General features: G+C 39.8%; 3 protein-coding genes across 7 annotated transcripts; all 3 read left to right on the top strand.

The window, feature by feature from the left end:
• The first annotated feature begins 349 nt into the window (after window positions 1–349).
• Window positions 350–6,226, top strand: LOC105456844 (biorientation of chromosomes in cell division protein 1-like 1). Its single transcript, XM_011701174.1, has 3 exons — window positions 350–807; window positions 1,234–5,024; window positions 5,243–6,226. The coding sequence occupies exons 1-3, from the start codon at window positions 676–678 to the stop codon at window positions 5,346–5,348; spliced, it is 4,029 nt and encodes a 1,342-aa protein (XP_011699476.1). The 5' UTR covers window positions 350–675; the 3' UTR covers window positions 5,349–6,226.
• A 4,800-nt stretch (window positions 6,227–11,026) lies between these two features.
• Window positions 11,027–17,423, top strand: LOC105456843 (mitoferrin-2). Of its 5 annotated transcripts, none has more exons than XM_011701170.1 (6): window positions 11,027–11,625; window positions 13,371–13,647; window positions 13,958–14,182; window positions 14,407–14,617; window positions 14,733–14,866; window positions 16,264–17,423. In XM_011701170.1, the coding sequence occupies exons 1-6, from the start codon at window positions 11,509–11,511 to the stop codon at window positions 16,287–16,289; spliced, it is 990 nt and encodes a 329-aa protein (XP_011699472.1). In that variant the 5' UTR covers window positions 11,027–11,508; the 3' UTR covers window positions 16,290–17,423. The 5 variants fall into 5 exon arrangements, with proteins under 5 accessions (XP_011699472.1, XP_011699471.1, XP_011699470.1 ...); XM_011701169.1 differs by having other exon boundaries at window positions 15,883–17,423; XM_011701168.1 differs by having other exon boundaries at window positions 11,028–11,625; window positions 14,733–17,423.
• Window positions 17,424–17,511: 88 nt separating this feature from the next.
• Window positions 17,512–18,520, top strand: LOC105456841. Its single transcript, XM_011701167.1, has 3 exons — window positions 17,512–17,839; window positions 17,900–18,054; window positions 18,142–18,520. Exons 1-3 carry the CDS (start codon window positions 17,630–17,632, stop codon window positions 18,368–18,370), a joined length of 594 nt encoding a protein of 197 aa, XP_011699469.1. The 5' UTR covers window positions 17,512–17,629; the 3' UTR covers window positions 18,371–18,520.
• Window positions 18,521–18,956: the final 436 nt, after the last annotated feature.

The raw sequence follows: 18,956 nt of genomic DNA, 5'->3' as shown, positions 1-18,956 counted from the left end.
ACTAATATATTGCGTAAGAAAAATTCGCAATTTTAAAAATTCCTCAAATTTTATGTTTGGCAATTTGAGCTCTACGAGAACGCAAATTTAAGATTTTGTTAAGTATCTAGCAAATGAGATGAAATAGAAGGTATAGCAAATAGAATAATATAATTTAATTTTTAAACTTATTTTTTTTGCATTATATATATTTTCTATTACTTTTGACAATTCTTATTATTTCTATTTATATTTTATTTGATAAATTCGTGATTTTAAGAATTCATTAATTTATGATAGTTAATTATTTGTATACATATACATATATGAGCGATATATACGTATTGTTTTTTTTTTATTTATTCTCACTTACACATCGAGAGGACCTAAATATTCGAAAGATACGAAATATCTTTTCACGTCCACCGACATTTGTGCGATTGTGAAATCTTTTTCAGAGCGATAATTGGCGCATAAATGCGCACAAGGAGTGCATCAAAGTGACCAAAGCGCACGAACGGCACGAAACGCGAGCGGCGAGGATTGCGAGGAACATGGCCGCGATGGCTGCGGTGCATGTTGCTTGACGCCTAATCTGTGTCAGTGTCGATTTGGTGTCGATCGGTCAGGATGATCGTGTCCTTCGTTTCGTGACGAGCGAGGTCTGGCTTCAACTGACTGGCGTTCTCAACGACGATGGAGTTGGGCCTGTCCAACACGTTGTTGACCGGTGATCCACGATTGATCGATCACATAGTGGGCGAAGTCAAGTCGCAGGGCATTTTCGATCAATTCCGAAAGGAATGCATCGCCGACGTCGATACGAAGGTACTTAATTCTCTCGGCTGATTCTCGACAACGAATTCCTTCGTAAGACAAAAATCGGATCTTTCTACCTATCACTTTGATTTATAGGTTAAGGCGTTTAAGCATAATTGGTTTAAACATGAGACATAACTATATAAAAAATCTCGATCATTATTCTTGTTTTTCCAACAAAGTGGAATATTTATATGCTACACAGTTATGTAATAATTTATGTAACAGATTTTTAATAAATTATGAGATTGTATTTCTTTTACGTTTTGATGCTTGGTGATCGTGATGTATTACTTCCAGAGCACATGTTGCAATGTGTATATATTGTTATACAAGAACTACGGCTTGTATTTTAATAAATGTTCTAACAATATTTTATAATATTTTGATAAACACATGCTAATATAATATCTAATGGCGTGTGTACAATTTCAGCCTGCGTATCAAAATCTGAGGACAAGGGTTGAAGGCTCAGTAAACTCTTTTCTCAGTAAGCAAGCATGGAAGCCGGATTTGAACAAGAATCAGCTCCGGGAAACTTTGCGCAAGCACATACACGACGCCCCGTATCTGGATGCTGGCGTGGAACGGATAGTGGATCAAGTGGTGAATCCAAAGGTCTATTCGGTCTTTATGTCGCAGATAGAGGACGTGGTGTACAAGTTCCTGGGTGTAGAGAGGCCAAAGGTGAAGGAGAAAAATGGCGCTTGCGGTCTTAAGGATTTGCTACCTAAAGATTTGGATCCAGTCTCACCAGAGTCCGACAAGAATAGCCTGAAGGACGAGTCTCTCGAGTCCTTGGATATAAGCGACTTAAATAATGTCGACGGCAAGCAGGACGAGAAAGTCGACGAGCAGAGGCAAGATGAGATGTACAGGGATAAGACCAGAGGCGGTTCGGAAAATGGGCACATTTCCTTGGAGGAGAAAATGTCGGACGAAGCCTATAAAGGTCTGAGTAAGAATGAGAGTAATTTGAACTTGAACACGTCCGCGAAATCGGATGACAAGCTGGACGAGGAGGAGGATGAGGTCAGTCCAACGTTCGAGCCTATCGACATCATGAACTTGAACGAATCCAACATTTCCAACGATTCGCATCTGTCGGGAATATCGGAGTTGACGAGCCACCGATCTAGAAGCCCGGACTTCTCGAACGAATTGTCGCGGGATAACTTCGAGTACAGCAATCAAGATTCTCAGCTGAGCAAAGTTTCCTCGGATTCCCGGTTGTCGATAGTGACGGACTTCGGCTCCTCCAATCACGCTTTGACACCGGTGCAAGATTCGTCGAGAGACGACGCGACGAAGGACAAGTACGAGGCCAAAGGCAATAAGGACAATTTCAAAGCGATCAGGGAGCTGGATTCGTCCAAGAGCAAGCCGGCTAAAAGCAGTTTTGACTTTGTCAAAAGTAAAGACGCGCAAGATTACAGAGACACAAAGGAGCAAGGATACAAGGGTACTAAGAGCGTGTCCTCCAAAGAAAATTCTCGCGATGCCACGGACAGTAGCGTTAAAGATAAGTACGAGCATAAGAGCAGAGAGAAGAGCAGAGACAGCGAGTCGACCAAGTCGTCGAAGAGCACAAAGGAGAGAGCCGCTGGTAAGGATGTGAAACATTACAAGGACAAGAGTAACGAGAGAAAGAAATCGAGTGGCGAGAAGTACGACAAACACAACAGTGATAAGTACGATAAGCACGGTAAAAGTAAACCTAAAGATAAAATTGAATTAGTGAAGGAAAGTACTGACAAAACTAAAGACGTTCCGGAAAATTCAAAGGACAATTCTAACAAACTCAAAGAAAAGCAAGATGAAAAGCCCAAGGAAGCGGATAAGAGAGATAAAGACGTCGTTAATAAGGAAGTGAAAGATTTGAAGGATATCTACAAGGAGAAAATCAGGGAGCTGCGAGAGAAGAAGGAATTGACGGAGAAGGAAAAGCAATTGAACAAGGACAAAGACGTTAAACTCGTTAAGGAGACCAAAGACAAGAAGGATCCTCTTAAGGATAAAAAATCGAATAAGAAGGAGCACAGAAGCTCGTCGTCGTCGTCATCATCGAAAAATCTTTCTGTGAGTTACCACGAGAGTAAAAGCAGCAAAACGTCGGAGAAGATTGCGGACGGAAAGGATAAACGGTCGGATTCGAAGGATAAAGCGAAACGAGATGAGAAACGATTGTCGAAGGAGAGCAAAGGTAAGAGTCATTACAGCAGCAAGTCGGATCTGTCGGACAAGTCTGACAAGTCAGATTCAAAGAAGGCTTCCAGAAGTGAGAAGGAGGACAAGGGCGGTAAGGTCGACGCGAAAAGGGATGTCAAGGCGAGCGGTGAGAAAACGACGAACGGCAAGAGGGACGCGAAGGGCAAGGACTTGCAGCAGGGCAAGAGTTCGGATCGCGCCGAGAAATCGGACGGTCGAAAGGAGTCGAAGTCCGACAGCCCGTCCAAGGATAAGAAGCGTAGGGAGGACAAGAAGTCCAAATCGAAGGACGATCACTCGAGTTTACGGAAGAACTCGAACGATCGGCGTTCCACCGACAGGGACGGCTCGAACGGCTCGAGTAACAAAACCTCGCCCTCCAACAGCTCGAATTCCAACGCGACGAGCAACAAATCGAATACTTCGAATTTGACGAAAGACAGTCACGTCAGCAATTCCGGCAGCGAAACGTCGGACAGCATTGAGGAAACGCAAGTGAGCGATTCGAAGTTGCCGCATCAGACAAATTGTAAGTTGTCTCATAAAGTCGGTTCTCAGCTGCCGACAAATGAAAAGACGGAGACTGATAACAGCAGCGAGGCGTACGACAGACAGGAGGAAGAAGAGAACGCGGATCCGCGCGACATAAATCTACCGTTGAAGAAGAGGCTGCTGTCGGACAAAGACGGTGAATCGTCTCCCGATGTGAAGCTCAAGAAGCCGAAATTCGCGAAGAACATACACGAGGCTAAGAAACTGATGAAAATCAGGAAGCAAATGGAAAAGCAGAAACTTAAGGAGGACAGGGAGAAGGAGGATAAGAAGGTTGTACAGGAAGTAGATCAAACGAGCCAATCGAATACGAGGAACGTCGATAATCTCGAGGGCGTGCCGGACGACGAACGTGTTCAAATTATAGAGATTCCCGACGAGGAGTACGAAGAACCTTATCCCGAGAAGCACGAGCCGCCTTTAATGTTGGACGAGAGGTCGATAAATATAATAATGCCGGGAACTGAGTCTTGTGCGAACGATCTTCTAAAGGAGTTGATATCAAAAGCATCGTCGGAGGAAGCACAAGTCGTACAGGATTCCAAAACCGACGGAAAACACGAGGTGCAGCATGCGGAAGATAAAGAAGATTTTAAAGAGAGACGTAAGGACGACTCTGAGGAAGACTCAAACAACAAGACACCAAAGCGTACGATCGTTGATGAAGAAAAGTATCAAGGTCTACAAGCAGAGGAAACGCGTGTTTCGCAGAAGCTGGAAGAAGCCGCAGCTTCAGAAAAATCAACATCTCCGGGCTGTAATGAAAACAGAAATGTGAAACAATCGACGGAGAAGAACGCGGAGGTGACGCGGGATTATAATCAAGCGGAAGCACGGGATGATAACGAAGAAACGAATAATGGCAATACATTGGAAGTACCCGACGATAATAAAGAATCACCGGATGAAAAGCATACGGAAACGTGTGGGTTATCCAGAGCTGACGCAACAGATACGCAAACCGTTTGTTTGGAAAATAAATCTTCGTCCTCTGCGATTAGCGAGGATAACGAAGACTGCCGTTACTTCAAGACTGACAACGAGAAATCGGAAAGATTCTCCAATTTCTTGGAATCTCTGGAACTTGTGGAGAACTCGTCTCTGGAGGACATAATAGAGAGTCTAGGCGGCAAGGTGGTCTCCTCGATACCGAAGCCCATGGCGGCACCGCCGTTGCCGAAGACGCGCAAACGTTCGTCCAGCCCCTTGTCGGACATACTGGTGAATAATAACTCGGACAACAATAACGACGGCCATAAGCAGAAGCTGTCAGCCTCGCCCAACGAAGACGCGGTGCACACCGTGAAGAAGAGGAAGTACACCAAGAAACCGAAATTATCAAATCTATGCAATTCCCAAGGGATCTCGAACGGCGAGAACTTCGTCATGCCGCTGAGCCCCGACAGCGATGTGTCTGCGACGAGCGACAAAACGGCGTCGACTAATGTGATCAAGGAAGAAAAGAGGTATGTCACATTTTTCCACAGGTTCTTACTACACAGCGTAGAATTACACGCGTAACTAGTCTGTACTTATTTTGTTGCTGTTGTTACACAAGCTCTGTATATAGCTGTTGTATTCTACAAACGCGCGGATTGGCTATATTCATTCTAAATAAATACTATTTTCTTGAATGTCATTTGAGGTGAGTTTCGTCTAACGTTATTATTCCTTCAAATTGCAGCCGTAATAGGACCAGTCATCAACGATACTCGAGCGATGACTTGTATAAACCACGTCCACTATTTTCCAGCTCTTCTCGTCGAAGCAGACGATCTAATCAAGCATAGCTAGTGCCCCAGGGATTCAGGTTGAATAAGATTTGTACAATTTCCAGACATATTTACTTTGTTTTATTATACAGTAATATGCATTGTATACCAATACATAATAATCCATTATTTACGTTACTATAATTTAACAAAATGTTTTATTTCTTCGTTATTAAACAATGATAATGCCCATCTAATTTAATAATTTAATTATTTGAAATTCGATTAATACGTATTGAACTCTGTAATACTTTTAAACATTTTACTTTGGGCATTTACGTATACCGGAAATTTTAAGCACGAGCTTGAGTACTACTGGGAAACTACAAATCTAAATTACAAATTATGAAAACTTATTTATATTTACGAAGTTTAATAGATACCATTGACTAAAATATTTTAGTCGGCGTTTCAATAAGAACGAGTTTATTAATTAGATTTAATTAGAATGTATTTCTTTGACAAATTTATATTGAGACAACGAAATGTTATCAGTTTCAACTAACTTCTTCCATGTAATATCTAGAAAGTGTTAAAGATTATGATGTTGAATATTATAACAAGATTTGATTACGTAAATCTTGGAGAGTGCGAGTGATAAAAAGTAAGGGACGTACTTCTCTTTTCAAGTATATTCTTCTGCAGACTTTGTTGGGAACGAGTGTCTCCGCTTGTACGTATGTGTATATATACATGTATGCATTTATGTACGAACAAGTGTCCATATAGATAAGCATTGAATGCAATTTCAAAGTTATTGTAAGGTTTGCACAAGAATAATCATTTCATCTATACGATCTCATTGAATTTAATATAATAAAAATGTTTCAGCAATTGATTCTGCTAAAATCTGTAGGAAAAACTCGATTATCCGAGTAAACGATGATCTACATGTGGAACTTTGTAGATCATTTACTAGAATAACACTCGGTAAAAAATTTTTTTATATGAAAAATATGTAAATATACATAAAATATAGATATATATTTATGTATATATTTATATAAAATATATAAGTATATATATAAATACATAAAAATATGTCCGTACATAGGAAAAATGATTGGAAAATATTTAAAAAAATTTTTAATTTTTTTTTTATAAAAAGTAAAATTGTAATTACAATTTTTTTATTTTTTATATATATATATTTTATATATGTACAAATTATGCAACAAAAAATATGAATATAAGTACATAAATATATATATATATAAATTATGTATAAAAACGTCTATATACAGGAAAAATAATTGAAAAATATTTAGAAAAATAACTTGCATAGTTTTTTTATAAAAAATAAAATTAATAATTATTTTATAATTATTTTTTATTTCTTATATACATATATATATTTTGTACAAAAATATATGGACATATTTTATAAATAATTATATATATTTATGTTCTTATATATGAAAAATTTTTTACCGAATTAAGACGCGTATATGCGTAATTTACACGATTATGTATGCAATCTCCCGATTTTAATGACACGAACAACTTTTTATGATACCTAACATACGTAGTTAGGTGTACTACAAATGTATACCAGTATATAGATATATTTATAAGGCTACAATGGTGTATGCTAAACTAACTTTCCGCTTACATTACATACCAGTTCTGTGGAAGAGACTAGTTCTTATATACATTTGTAGCTTTTATACCGCAAGTGATTTAGCGATTAATCTTTTTCAGAAGCATTCTCATACAAGCAACTCCGACATGTGTGTAAACGTGTATGGGTATATTTGTGCGCGCGTATATGTGTGTGTATAGTATATATAAAAATTGAAAGAATGCTACGCGGATTGTCTACAAGATAAAAAAAAAGGATTACCGATAAGATAAAAAAAAAAGTAGTAATAGTAGGCGCCATTCGATAATATAAAATCTAATCTTAAGTTCTTAAGACTCAGTTCGAGCTACATCTCACGTCGTTAGAAAACTGATAACTCTTTTATAATTTTCATATCCCTACATCTTCGTCGTTTCACGTTATTTATGTCATCGTCTTCTAGCGTAATCAGTTTTGTTTTTCGAATAATACTCGGATTATTAAATAATAAAAAATAATTAAAAACAATTGAAATCCAATGTCTTATCATTCTCGCTATTACTTATGGCAATACAAGTGTTTCATGGAAACAGCAGCGGTATAAGGCTGCGATATTACGTCACACATATTTTTAGATCTATAACTTAAAGAAGCGTATTCTTGTTACTGTCGGTCATTCCGCAACATCAGGAAACTTGTCTCTTAAACGCGTACAAAAAAATCGTGTCACTTGATTTCAATAAGAATATCGCGAGGTACAATATTATAAATTTAAATTTCGAGTCTGTTACACAATCGAGAAGTATATGCTATGTTGAAAAAATTTATGAATTTCCCGTCAGTGTTAAAAATCTCTTTCGAATAAAACGAATTTTATATATCTATTCTGTATCCAATAAATAATACAAATCTTACAAATAGGTCTGCTGCAAGGAATTTGCATTCTCAGTAAAATAATAGTTTCCAGAAAATAATTTCTACATTCCATGCGTCTAATCTCTATCCCAAAATTAATCACGGGTACGAGCGATTTGACGAGCTATTGGAACAAATTTACAGGTTTCGCGCAACGTGCGTGCAAGCTCGAGGCTCGTGTGACCAATGTCAATTTTCGGTATCGTTATTGATCTTGGAGACCGTGTCTCCAAGGAGGAAGCGCATGAAGAAGAAGCCTCCGTGCGTTTCCCTCGCGACGGCCCGGCCGGCCGCGTTCGCCGGTTCGATTCAGCCTCTAGCCGTCATGACATGCAATCGACGAGCAAGGTCGTCGCAGCTATGTGCGAAGATTACAGAACGATAGGGCGACGACGGGATTAGATATAATAAAGCGGGCCGCGCGCGGCGTTGCACCGCGCGACTCCGGGGCTTGTTTACTTTGCGCGTCGCGACCGAGTAGCGCGCGTTGCATATTGCATATTGCATATTGCAAACGCCCGCTCGACCTTGCCACTTAAACCGTCTCCTCGCTCCGGCGGGTTTAGAAACGCGCGATAATGCCGCTAAACGCGGCACGCAAGCATGCGTGCGTGTGCCGATTTTTGCTTTTTTGTTTTATACGTATTTATTTACTGAAATCGAGTACACTTGAGAGAGGAAAAGACAAAAGGAGAGAGAGAGATATTTCGCGGCGACCAGTCGATCTCGCTTCGCGAAAACGCGTTTCCATAAATACGTTCGTCTTTACCAATATAGATCAATTTTAATTTCAATTTAATTTAATTTTCTACAATTCTAAAAGAGTTAGAAGGAGATGAAGAGTAAATTAAAGCGTATTGTAGATTAAAATTAATCTATAATAATGGGAGAAATTAATGAGGCCATATAGACCAGCTGCAGGCGTAGCTGGCTCTCGACGTTGCGGTTTATCGCTCTCGCACGTCGCTATATTTATGATCTATTATTGCAACGCATTTGCATAACACTAATCATTGTCTCCGTCATGTTTCGAACAATAAATGAGGAAAAGCGCGTTATATATCATTCGTTGCACGCGCGCATCGACGCAATAAAATGTTCGCTAGGCAAGGTTGGAAATCTAATCGATATATATATTACAACGCAGACGTCTATATAAAATAATTAAAAATGCGTCATCAGCGATCAGCGAGTCCCCGAGATCTGATAGACGTATCTAGCTGATAATAACGATTGAATAATACGATCAATTTCATAATTCATATTGTTATCTGTTCAATTGAAGATAAAATAGAAGAAAGTTTCGCTTGGGTTCTCGATTGAAACGAGCTCACAACTCGGAGCGTATACTTTCACGATATATCTGCGGATTTAGTCGCCAAGACAATTCATTGCATTTCAATAATTTTTTATACCCATTTTTTTCCCTTCAAGAAGTATATATTAATCTTTGACAAAAATTCTATTTAATACTGGAATTTATCTATTTTGAATTTCAATAAGAGAATCTAGAAGTAATTATAATAAATTTATACTCGGAAATTATGTTTTTTTTATTAAAATAAATGAAATCTTAAAATAAATAAGTATAAACGACTAAATAAATAAGTGAAATTTCTGATAACGTGCTCGTTTCCAGTTTGTCAAGAATAAACCTCGCTACATATGTATATATAGGTGCTATATAAAATCGGTTTGGATTTTTTTTGCCGGAAGCCGGTCCTAAGCGGCGTCTACATTGGAGAAAGAGAAAGAGAAGGGTAAGAAAAAGAAAGAGAGGAAAAAAAGTTGCGGTGCCGGCATTTACGTCAGCCGTTAAAATATATTTTACGTAAGCGGCGAGAGTGCATTTCCTGTGGCGCAACGTGGCGCAAGTTGATCCTTTCTCGCTCGCTCCTCCGCTGTAGCCGAATTTCATTCCCTTTTTCGATGGTCAAACGCGATAACCGACGCCGCGCGGTAGCTTGCCCCCTTTTTGCGTAACAGACGAGACGAGAGAATCTCGATTTCAAAAGCCACGAGGTGCGCTCAGCTGACATGATCAATCTCTCGCTTTTTTTATGTATTCAATATACAGCCGCACACGTGTGTGCGTGAAGGTTGCATAGAATTTTCCTGGAACAGGTTCCGCTTAATAGCTGCTCGCGGATATTTAATTATATATTCTAATTGTTACAATTATGACATTCGATCGATATTAATTTAATTCAATTTTCCTGCGACGCGGAAATAAAAATCACTTTCGCCGCTTGTTTTCCAAAATACATTTTTCGAGGAAAGTCAATCACAAAATAATAAAGAGTCACATTCTTTTCTACGAAACAATCGAGAAAATTGCGCGCGCGCGCGGGAGAGAGAGAGAGAGAGAGAGAGACTTATTCACGTGACGCGCTAACTGACGCGATCGCACAAATTGCCGGAAATCGATTGAAAGATCCTTCGGCCGCGGTTTGACGATAATTCGACGAGTAACTTATTTGCACGCGGCGAAGATGAATTTCAGCGAGTCACCGGTGGAGAAAGTGCACAGCCCGAAACGAATTAACGCAGCAAATTCCGCGGCGGGACGTATATATATGTATATACGCGAGACGTCGCGGCGCAGATGCGTCGAAATCGCGTGGGCGCGCGAGCCTGTATAGAAAATCGTGCACCGTGATGCGCATTCACGATGCACTCGTCACCGCTGTCTCTCTCCCCCTTCCTCCCTCCCTCTCATCCGGAAAAATTGTCGTCGTTATCGTCGGCATCGCGTAAGAATGTGCACGCTCACTCTCCAGTATATTCCATCCGCTTAAACGCCCGCCGCCGTCCGCAGCTCCCGCGGCGACGCGGCAGCCGGAACGGAGGAGCGGAGTTTCGAAGCGCGGCGCGCGGAGTGCGCGGACTGGCACGCACGGACCACGTGGGTCGCCGCACGACGCATGCGCGGCACGTGCGCCCGGACCTAACCTCGCCGAATCTCGCCGTGTGCCGTTCTCGCGGCGCCCGCGATCGGACGGCGAGATCGGCGTCGGATGCCACCACTACGCGCCTCGTATCTCGGCCGAATTCGCGGCTCGATCTCGCGCAACGAATCCCGGGACGATCGAACGTAGCGATCGGACCGCGCGCTCGAGCAGGGGAGGAAGGGGACACCGCTGGTATCCCCGTCCCCCGGTGCGCGCGGAGGGTCGCGGGGGCAGGAAACGGGTAGGCAAGTCGCGGAGCCTTCTCGGCTCCCCCGTATGCTCCGCCAGCACCATTAAGAGACGATCGACGCACGCGGTCACATGTCGACGCGCATGTAACGTGCACGCCCGCTGCCCCGCCGCGCGCGCGTTCGTTCCGTCCGTCCGGTGTGCAGTTTTGTTTTCGCGACGGTGTTACCATCGCGGGGCACCCCGAGCACCACCGCGTTGACATCCCCCGTGGCGTGGCGATATTATTATTATTATTATATTCGAGTGTCGAGCGTGAACATCGATTCGCAAGCAAGCGCGATCGGCCAGCACGCGAGGGACAGAGACGGACGTGGAAAGAGAGAGAAAGAGAGAGAGAGAGAAAGTGTGAGGGCGAGAGAGACAGAAGTGACAGTGGGAAGAAGAAAAAGAGAGCGCGATAGGATAGATCGCACGACACCGGACACCGTGGCGGCGGAGCTGAGGCGCACTCACGGGCGCACCAAGGAGCGAGCACCACGGGCACCTCTCCGCCGCGATCATGAGCGTGGACGACTACGAGAGCCTGCCGACCAACTCCGTGGCCGTGCACATGACGGCCGGTGCCGTCGCCGGGATCATGGAGCATTGCGTCATGTATCCGTTTGACAGTGTCAAGGTAGTCGTCGTCGTCGTCGTCGTTGCCGTCGTCATCGTCGTCATCGTCGGTGGTCACGCGCGCGCGCGCGCGCGCGGCCACGTACCCCACGTTACCATCACCCTCCCACTGGGAGGTCCTTTTACATAACCTCCTCGCCGCCGGCGCGATGGCTGGCTGGCTGGCTGGCTGGCTGGTGACGCGTTCCCGGTCGAGGCGTCCGCGCGACGCGAGCACGACGGAGCCCCGGCCGGGAATTCCCCGTCCGCGCGAGCAGTCCAAGGGAAAAGCCACCATCTGGCAACTGGTGTCTTCCGCAGATCCGGACTCTCGGCGCGGCGTTTTATCCTCCATGCCTTCCCAGAAATGCCTCCTACCGCCTGGCGAATTTATCTCTTGGCTTGATTTATCTCTCTGGCTTGCAAATAGGCGCGCAAATAAGCTGCAGCGTTTGTGGGATGAGGGATCATTGTTTGCTGAAATATAATAACGCTGCCGCTTCGTCGAGCGCCACACTTGACGAGCTGTCTCCCTCTTTCTCTACTTCGGACGAAGGAAACGCTCAATTATATAGAATGACAAAGTTAAAGATAATAGATAGTTTAATGGACTTGTGTATACGTGTACAATACACGTGTCTTTCATACATGTGGACGTTTGTAGTTGCACTGAAACTCATGCAACTTGATTACTATAAAGTCACGTGATGACTTACAGAATTTAATATCATTTTACAATTTGCATAATTGAGAAGTGGACAATTTTCTTTTCCCTTTTTTGCATTCTGGAATTTACGTAGTAAAATAAGTTTATAATGTATGTGGCATTAACGTACATTCATTAACATGTGTGTCAGCGCTTTCAGCCTTTTTCCCCACATACATGTACTTAAAGATGTTAATATTTTTAATTTGTTGTGTATGTTGTATCTGCATACCTACGTATTTTTTTTAAATACCATTACACGTATATTGCAACGTAAGTCTATACTGCAGAAAATTTTACTTCCATTATACGTTTCTATTTTATATATATTTACAACCAAAAAAGACATTAAGCATTGTTGGGACTGCAGCTGATAAAAGCACCGTGCCGAATATTCGTTGAATCGGTTTGTATTTACGCGTATTGACGGCATAATCGTGTTGTCGTACAGTATCATGACAGTGTACATCATGATTGAGAGAAAATAGTTACTTTGTATCAAGTGACAGACACAAGGGGATGAGTTATTGTGCATTGCAAATGATGTATTATACTAGTTCTCACTCCTAATCCAAGTGTTTACTATTCATTATGTAACTCAGTTCGTCGGCAGCAAGTTCTATTTCTGGTCTCCTTTTCAGACCTACGCTATCTATACTATACACTATACTTTCCTGTCTAATATGCCAAATCCTGATTTCGTGCATTCGTGTCAAATGGGCATCATACAGACGTGCTATTATTCTAATTTAATGCAAAGCAAATTGACATCTGAAAATCATCAATTTCAACAAGTCCGATACTCTCGCGCTTATGAATAATGCAACCCAAGTTGATAGCCACTGTTCTCATTATCAGCAAGTCATCCTATTTTAAAGTACCTTTACAATGAACGATGATTTCATAAGAATAGCGTTGCACAACGTGGCGCAGAAAACGTAGAGGCAAAAAATATCGCTATGTAAGAGTATGCATTGCAAAAATATGTGTAAGCGGAATTGAGTTAGCTTATCGTTGTTTCTGTAACTAATACTAATCCATCTCATCTTTCGTGTGCTTAGACAAGAATGCAGGCATTGACTCCTGGCCCGGGAGGAGGGGGAGGAGTGGGAGAGGTACTGTACAGAATGATACGACAAGAAGGTGTATTAAGGCCAATTAGGGGTGTCAGCGCGGTGGTCGCCGGTGCCGGTCCTGCACACGCTCTATACTTTTCTTGCTACGAATGTCTCAAGGAAAAGTTCAAGAGCTCGAGATCTCAGTTCAATCATCTTGTCTACGGAGCGGCTGGTTGCGTAGCAACAATTCTGCACGACGGTGTCATGAACCCGGCGGAAGGTTGGATATAGAACAGAAAATTAATCTGATACGTGATACGTGATATTTGATTAGGGAGTCATTGATAATGTATATCACTGTAAATACAGAGATAATCTTACCATCTACGGTGCTTCGGTTCAGCACTGCCGTTCAATTGATGAAGATATACAGACTTTTATCTAATCATTAAGTTTGAATATTATCAGTCTCTCTTGCCATTTTGTATATCTAATAAAAGATATAGAAATTATTATCTTTACGATAGATCTCGAAAGATTAGTCTTAGATTAAACGGTAGAAATTCACATGTAATATTATCTTGTTACAGTGGTTAAACAACGATTGCAGATGTACAATTCCCCTTATAGGAATGTATTGAATTGTATACAGCACGTGTACCAGAAAGAAGGGATATTTGCATTCTACAGGAGTTACACGACTCAATTGGCTATGAATGTGCCTTTTCAGAGTATTCATTTTATCTCTTATGAATTCGTGCAATCCATTACAAATCCGGAGCACGTTTACAATCCAATAGCACATATCGGATCGGGTGAGTCTTTTTAATTATCGTTAATATCGATTTTCTGCCGCGCGTTTCCGATGTTGTTGAAAAAGCTTTTAGCGTCACGTTGCAAGAACTATGTAAAAATAATCGATTTGATTTATTAATGTTTATTCTGAAGTGTTCAATCTTGAGCAAAGTTAACGTGCATTCTGATGTGCGCGAAGAAGTATAATCGATTAAAATTTTAATCGTCTGTTTTGTGTAATCAGGTGCAGCAGCAGGTGCAATCGCGGCCGCTGCGACGACTCCTCTGGACGTATGCAAGACAGTGCTGAACACACAGCAGGACGGCGTGCACGCTCAAGGCATGATAGACGCGTTTAAGCAGGTCTACAGGTTCGGCGGGATACAGGGATACTTTCGTGGATTACGCGCACGTGTCTTATTCCAAGCGCCAGCCACCGCGATCTGTTGGGTGATGTAAGTCGACTTTGTATATCTGCCGTTTTTTTGTAATTATGTAATACACATCGTTTCTCTCTCTCTCTCTCTCTTCACGCCGCGTCGCGTAACACGTTTCTGATTTGCACGATAGATACGAATCATTCAAGTATGTATTACGGGGCAAGCAAGATGATGAATGTAACGACACCGAAGCCGACAACGGTATGACCGGAATCAACCAGAATCCGACGCTCGCATCAAGATCCAACAGCTTTCAAGGTGCAGGTCTGTACTTTAACAACCACGCCTCGACGCCCGTGTTACTCAAAGTGACCACGAGTTAGGCATGTAAAAAATTCGCACTCTCAATTGTCCATTGCGAGAAAGAAAGAGAGAACTGTTTCGTTATTCGAGAGTTGTTTATGGAAGTAGCGGTATATTTTTTTCCTTAAAAGTGTCTCTCGACACAATGAATCGTTTCGTTGATTCATCTATTATTTGGCAGCATTTTTACATGCGTATATTATGTATCGCGAAGAAACGAAAATTGCAAAAAAGGAAAGAAAGACAATAGCAAGCAAAGGTACGGGACCTGGATTTATTGACTATCGGTATACGAACTTCCTCGATTATTATTAACACAGAACTGCGTCAGATAGTAGTAGGCGCTAATAAAATATCACCTTCCTTTTTTTTATTTCTTGATTTCTGATTATCAAACGCGGGTGATTGATTTTAAGAGGCGTTATTTCTCTAAGCTTCATATGTTATCATCGTACCTCACGCTTTCAATAAATTTTCCGTCATGTACGCGAAATCAAGTATGGAAGTAACGTACTGTTATTTTAGAATAATTGCAAAATGACTTTATTAATTGGCAATATTAAATTTGGAGTCGTGAAATAATCATTAATCCTGGTACACCGCTGGATGCCATCCAATGTGTACAATTGAAATAGAATGCTATTATCTATTGTACTGTTCATATGGAGTATTAATGGATATTCAGAGATGGACAGCAAAATGTCAATTTGATATATATCAGCTTGAATGTAAAGAATCTGTATTATTTGTCTTCTACTGTAATTTGCATACAAATTTGTATATATCTAGCTTACATAAATTAGAATATTTTACTAATCTGTTCGATATTGACATCTAGTTGATTGCTAATGGTAATGTTTACTCCTTAAAGGATGCCAAGCAAATTTGTACTGTACAGATGGATTCATGCTTGTGTAAAAATAGATAAATTAAATACTGAAAATTGACAAGGAATATTAAGCTAATATTTTTTTTAGCATTCTCCAATGTAAAAAACGGTTCTTAGGAAAGAAGGAAGGAAAGATATGCTCCAATTGAATAGTGAAAATAGATTACGCACATAGCGCAATTGCAGCCCACTCCAACATTGTACCATTAAGTAAGTTTAAGAAAACAGTGGGATGCATGCAGGAATTTCATCGATAATAAACTACACTTTAGAGCATAATTAAGCGCGCATAATTAATGCAGGATCATATCGCGAACAGAAATTTGCAAAATTAGACGACCCATAATTGTTATTAAAGATCATCGATAAAATAAATCGATATTTGACGTTGTTAAAAAAAGTTACGAAAACTACTTAATGAAATTCCGAGATGTAGAATACGATGTTGAATTTCGTGTTTGGATTATAGGTACAACGTGGATCGGAGTGAATTGAATTAATAGGGCATGATTGGCTATCCTGAACTAAGAAAGGAATTACAAATGATGTAAAGTAATTATTTTATAGAAGGCTGTAGATAAAACTATAAAATAATATTACAGATGTACAGTATAAAATAAAAGGAAAACCAGTGTAGAGAAAAAAAAAGTGAAACTATTATTTGTACAAGTACGATTCCTCTTGATTACTCAAGTACAAATGATGAAATGCTCCTTAGTCATTTTGTAATATAAATAAATTATGTATCTAAACCATATACGATATATAACCACAATATTGCTTCCTATGGCTGTGATTACTGGGTCATTTGATGTTGACTTTAAGAGGGAGTAATATCATGTAAAACTCATATTTCACGCCATATTTATTTATTGTTACAATTTTTAATACCCTACATCGTTGCTGAATGAATCGTTTTGATGTTGTTGGAGAGAGGGGGAAAAAAGGCACAGTATTCATATGTAAAGATATATGTAAAAGGAGAGCGACATCTAAAATTTAAAATTAACTTTATAGAAATGTGTATTTAAGTTGTCAAAAATGTTTTCTTACTTTGGAGATTCGCAACTAAGAATTTTCATTCGGAAACACTTGTGCGGGTATGCGCTTGTTACACGCGTGCATATGTTTTGCATGCTAATTTAAGCAATGTAATTGTCGAATTACATTATATTTTATTGAATTTAACAGGACACTTAATCTATTATTTATACTTTTCGTTATAATTTGTTTATCTCTATTTGTTTATCTCTATTTCTATTTAAAGACATCACAAAATTGTCTTTGAACCTCAAAAATAAATACTTATTTCTCAAATGTGTTACAAGATGTAATACTGTTCACCTATCTCTTTTTTTAATTGATTTAAATTTTTTATTACGCAAATTATTCGTGGCCACGTTATTATTATATATGATCGACTTGAATTATTCTACGGTTTCTCTTTATAAGTAAGCGTTTACTTTTTGGAAAGACAAGTTGTATATAGTCGATATATATATATATGCTCCCACTGGTATTATAAAAAAATATTATGTAGGGTACATATTAATAAGTACATATTGAGTTTGTGTAACACAGTGAAACGCATTATACATAATAATGATGTAAATAAATCATTCTACAAAATATGATATACTTTCATGTTTGATTTGTTCCATTATTTCCTCGTTTTTCTACAAGTGTGTGAAGAATGATAAAAACATTTGAGAATAGAGTTACATTTTGAAATCTTACTTCAGAGTTATTTTCCTTAAAACACTTTTTTGATGGCTATGTAAATTATTCGTAATAATAATCATCTATTTTACTTAAATTGCGAGAGCAATAGAAATATGGCAAAAATTGCCGAAGTGTGTGACGCTCGTTGCCTATTATTTCGCAATGAAAGAATAAGAACGGAAGACGCGATACGGATGAAGTGGTTTTTAGAAAATCAACAACGACTGATAGATCAGTTGAAAGAGCCGAAATTCACGAAACGCGCCAGGGAAATAATTGCGGAGTCTAAGAGACGACAGGCGGCACGCGTCGTTAGACCCGTCGTGCGTAATTTCAATCTGTTTGATTCGCAATGTTCTCTGTTAAATTTCGTACGCACGTAGGTACCACGGAAGCCGTTACCGATTTGGAGGCCACTTAAATCCGACGGTTCTATCAATATAGATATCATGAAGCCGATTGAGCCTGATGTAAGAGCCATACTTTATGAGAAAGGAATCCCGACTTTCATTACCACTCGTAATTATTTAACTAAAAGGTAGCGCAAGTCAAACACGGCGCACAAATCTCGGTTCGAGGACTTAATTAACTGATCTAAAATACATTTTGGAATTTTTTTTTTTAGATATGAAGAACCCCCGGAGAAGCGTTTCTATTTTCCCGAATGTGTGAATTGGATATACAGTTGGCGTCTTGGCGACTATCCTCCGGTTCCATTTAGCGAAGTAGGCCTGAGATCCGTGATGCAAGCACAATTTTATCAGCGTAAGGCGTTGATTCTGGAACGTGATCCAGAATGGTTTCGCGGTTGTCAAAAGAAGAACGCGAGGAATTTCGATGAACCGTTGACATAATAATTAGTAACACTTTTATACAGAGAAATATAAATACGTCTATATCGCTACAGTATGAATATCGGTATTTCGATATTATATTCTGTAAATAGTTTATTACATGTTTTGATATAATTACAATTTTTTAAATAAATTGATACGTGCGATTAATTGACGATTATTTATTCCGTTCAAATGATTTTGTAATTCATACAGAAATAAATACAGAATTCATGCATGAATTCCGCGATGTCTCTTTAAAAAGAAATTATTCTCTCTTCAAAATTAGAATTATATTTGCAACAAATGTTTATTTTTGCATAATAACAATATTTCTGTTAAAATAATACATAAATTACATGTTAATTAATGTAATTTGTACAAAATGTTTTTTTAATCCCCATTAGATAATACCATTCATAAATATTATTTGAGTTAGTAGATTGTAAATTATGAGTTATATTAATCGAGAAAATCTGGCCATAGCGTGGGTCAGAAGATCTATTAACCATTTGTAGTTATCGATTAACTTTCTTCTTCATATTCTCTTCAATCTTCGCAACTATGCTTTTCCATTTTGCGGGATCATTCTTTTGGTACCACTCAA

This window comes from Wasmannia auropunctata, unplaced genomic scaffold (assembly GCF_000956235.1).
Source record: "Wasmannia auropunctata unplaced genomic scaffold, wasmannia.A_1.0 LD335514.1, whole genome shotgun sequence".
In the NCBI taxonomy this organism is placed as follows: domain Eukaryota; kingdom Metazoa; phylum Arthropoda; class Insecta; order Hymenoptera; family Formicidae; genus Wasmannia; species Wasmannia auropunctata.
The sequence above is the reverse complement of the archived record's forward strand: the minus strand, read 5'-3'. Positions and strand labels throughout refer to the sequence as shown.

Coding starts and splice junctions, on each gene's coding strand:
- LOC105456841 (XM_011701167.1), top strand. CDS start 17,630: ATGGCAAAAATTGCCGAAGTGTGTGACGCTCGTTGCCTATTATTTCGC. Junction 17,840..17,899: donor CACGCGTCGTTAGACCCGTC/GTGCGTAATTTC, acceptor GTACGCACGTAG/GTACCACGGAAGCCGTTACC. Junction 18,055..18,141: donor CGTAATTATTTAACTAAAAG/GTAGCGCAAGTC, acceptor TTTTTTTTTTAG/ATATGAAGAACCCCCGGAGA.
- LOC105456843 (XM_011701168.1), top strand. CDS start 11,509: ATGAGCGTGGACGACTACGAGAGCCTGCCGACCAACTCCGTGGCCGTG. Junction 11,626..13,370: donor ATCCGTTTGACAGTGTCAAG/GTAGTCGTCGTC, acceptor TCGTGTGCTTAG/ACAAGAATGCAGGCATTGAC. Junction 14,183..14,406: donor AATAGCACATATCGGATCGG/GTGAGTCTTTTT, acceptor TTGTGTAATCAG/GTGCAGCAGCAGGTGCAATC.
- LOC105456844 (XM_011701174.1), top strand. CDS start 676: ATGGAGTTGGGCCTGTCCAACACGTTGTTGACCGGTGATCCACGATTG. Junction 808..1,233: donor TCGCCGACGTCGATACGAAG/GTACTTAATTCT, acceptor GTACAATTTCAG/CCTGCGTATCAAAATCTGAG. Junction 5,025..5,242: donor GTGATCAAGGAAGAAAAGAG/GTATGTCACATT, acceptor TTCAAATTGCAG/CCGTAATAGGACCAGTCATC.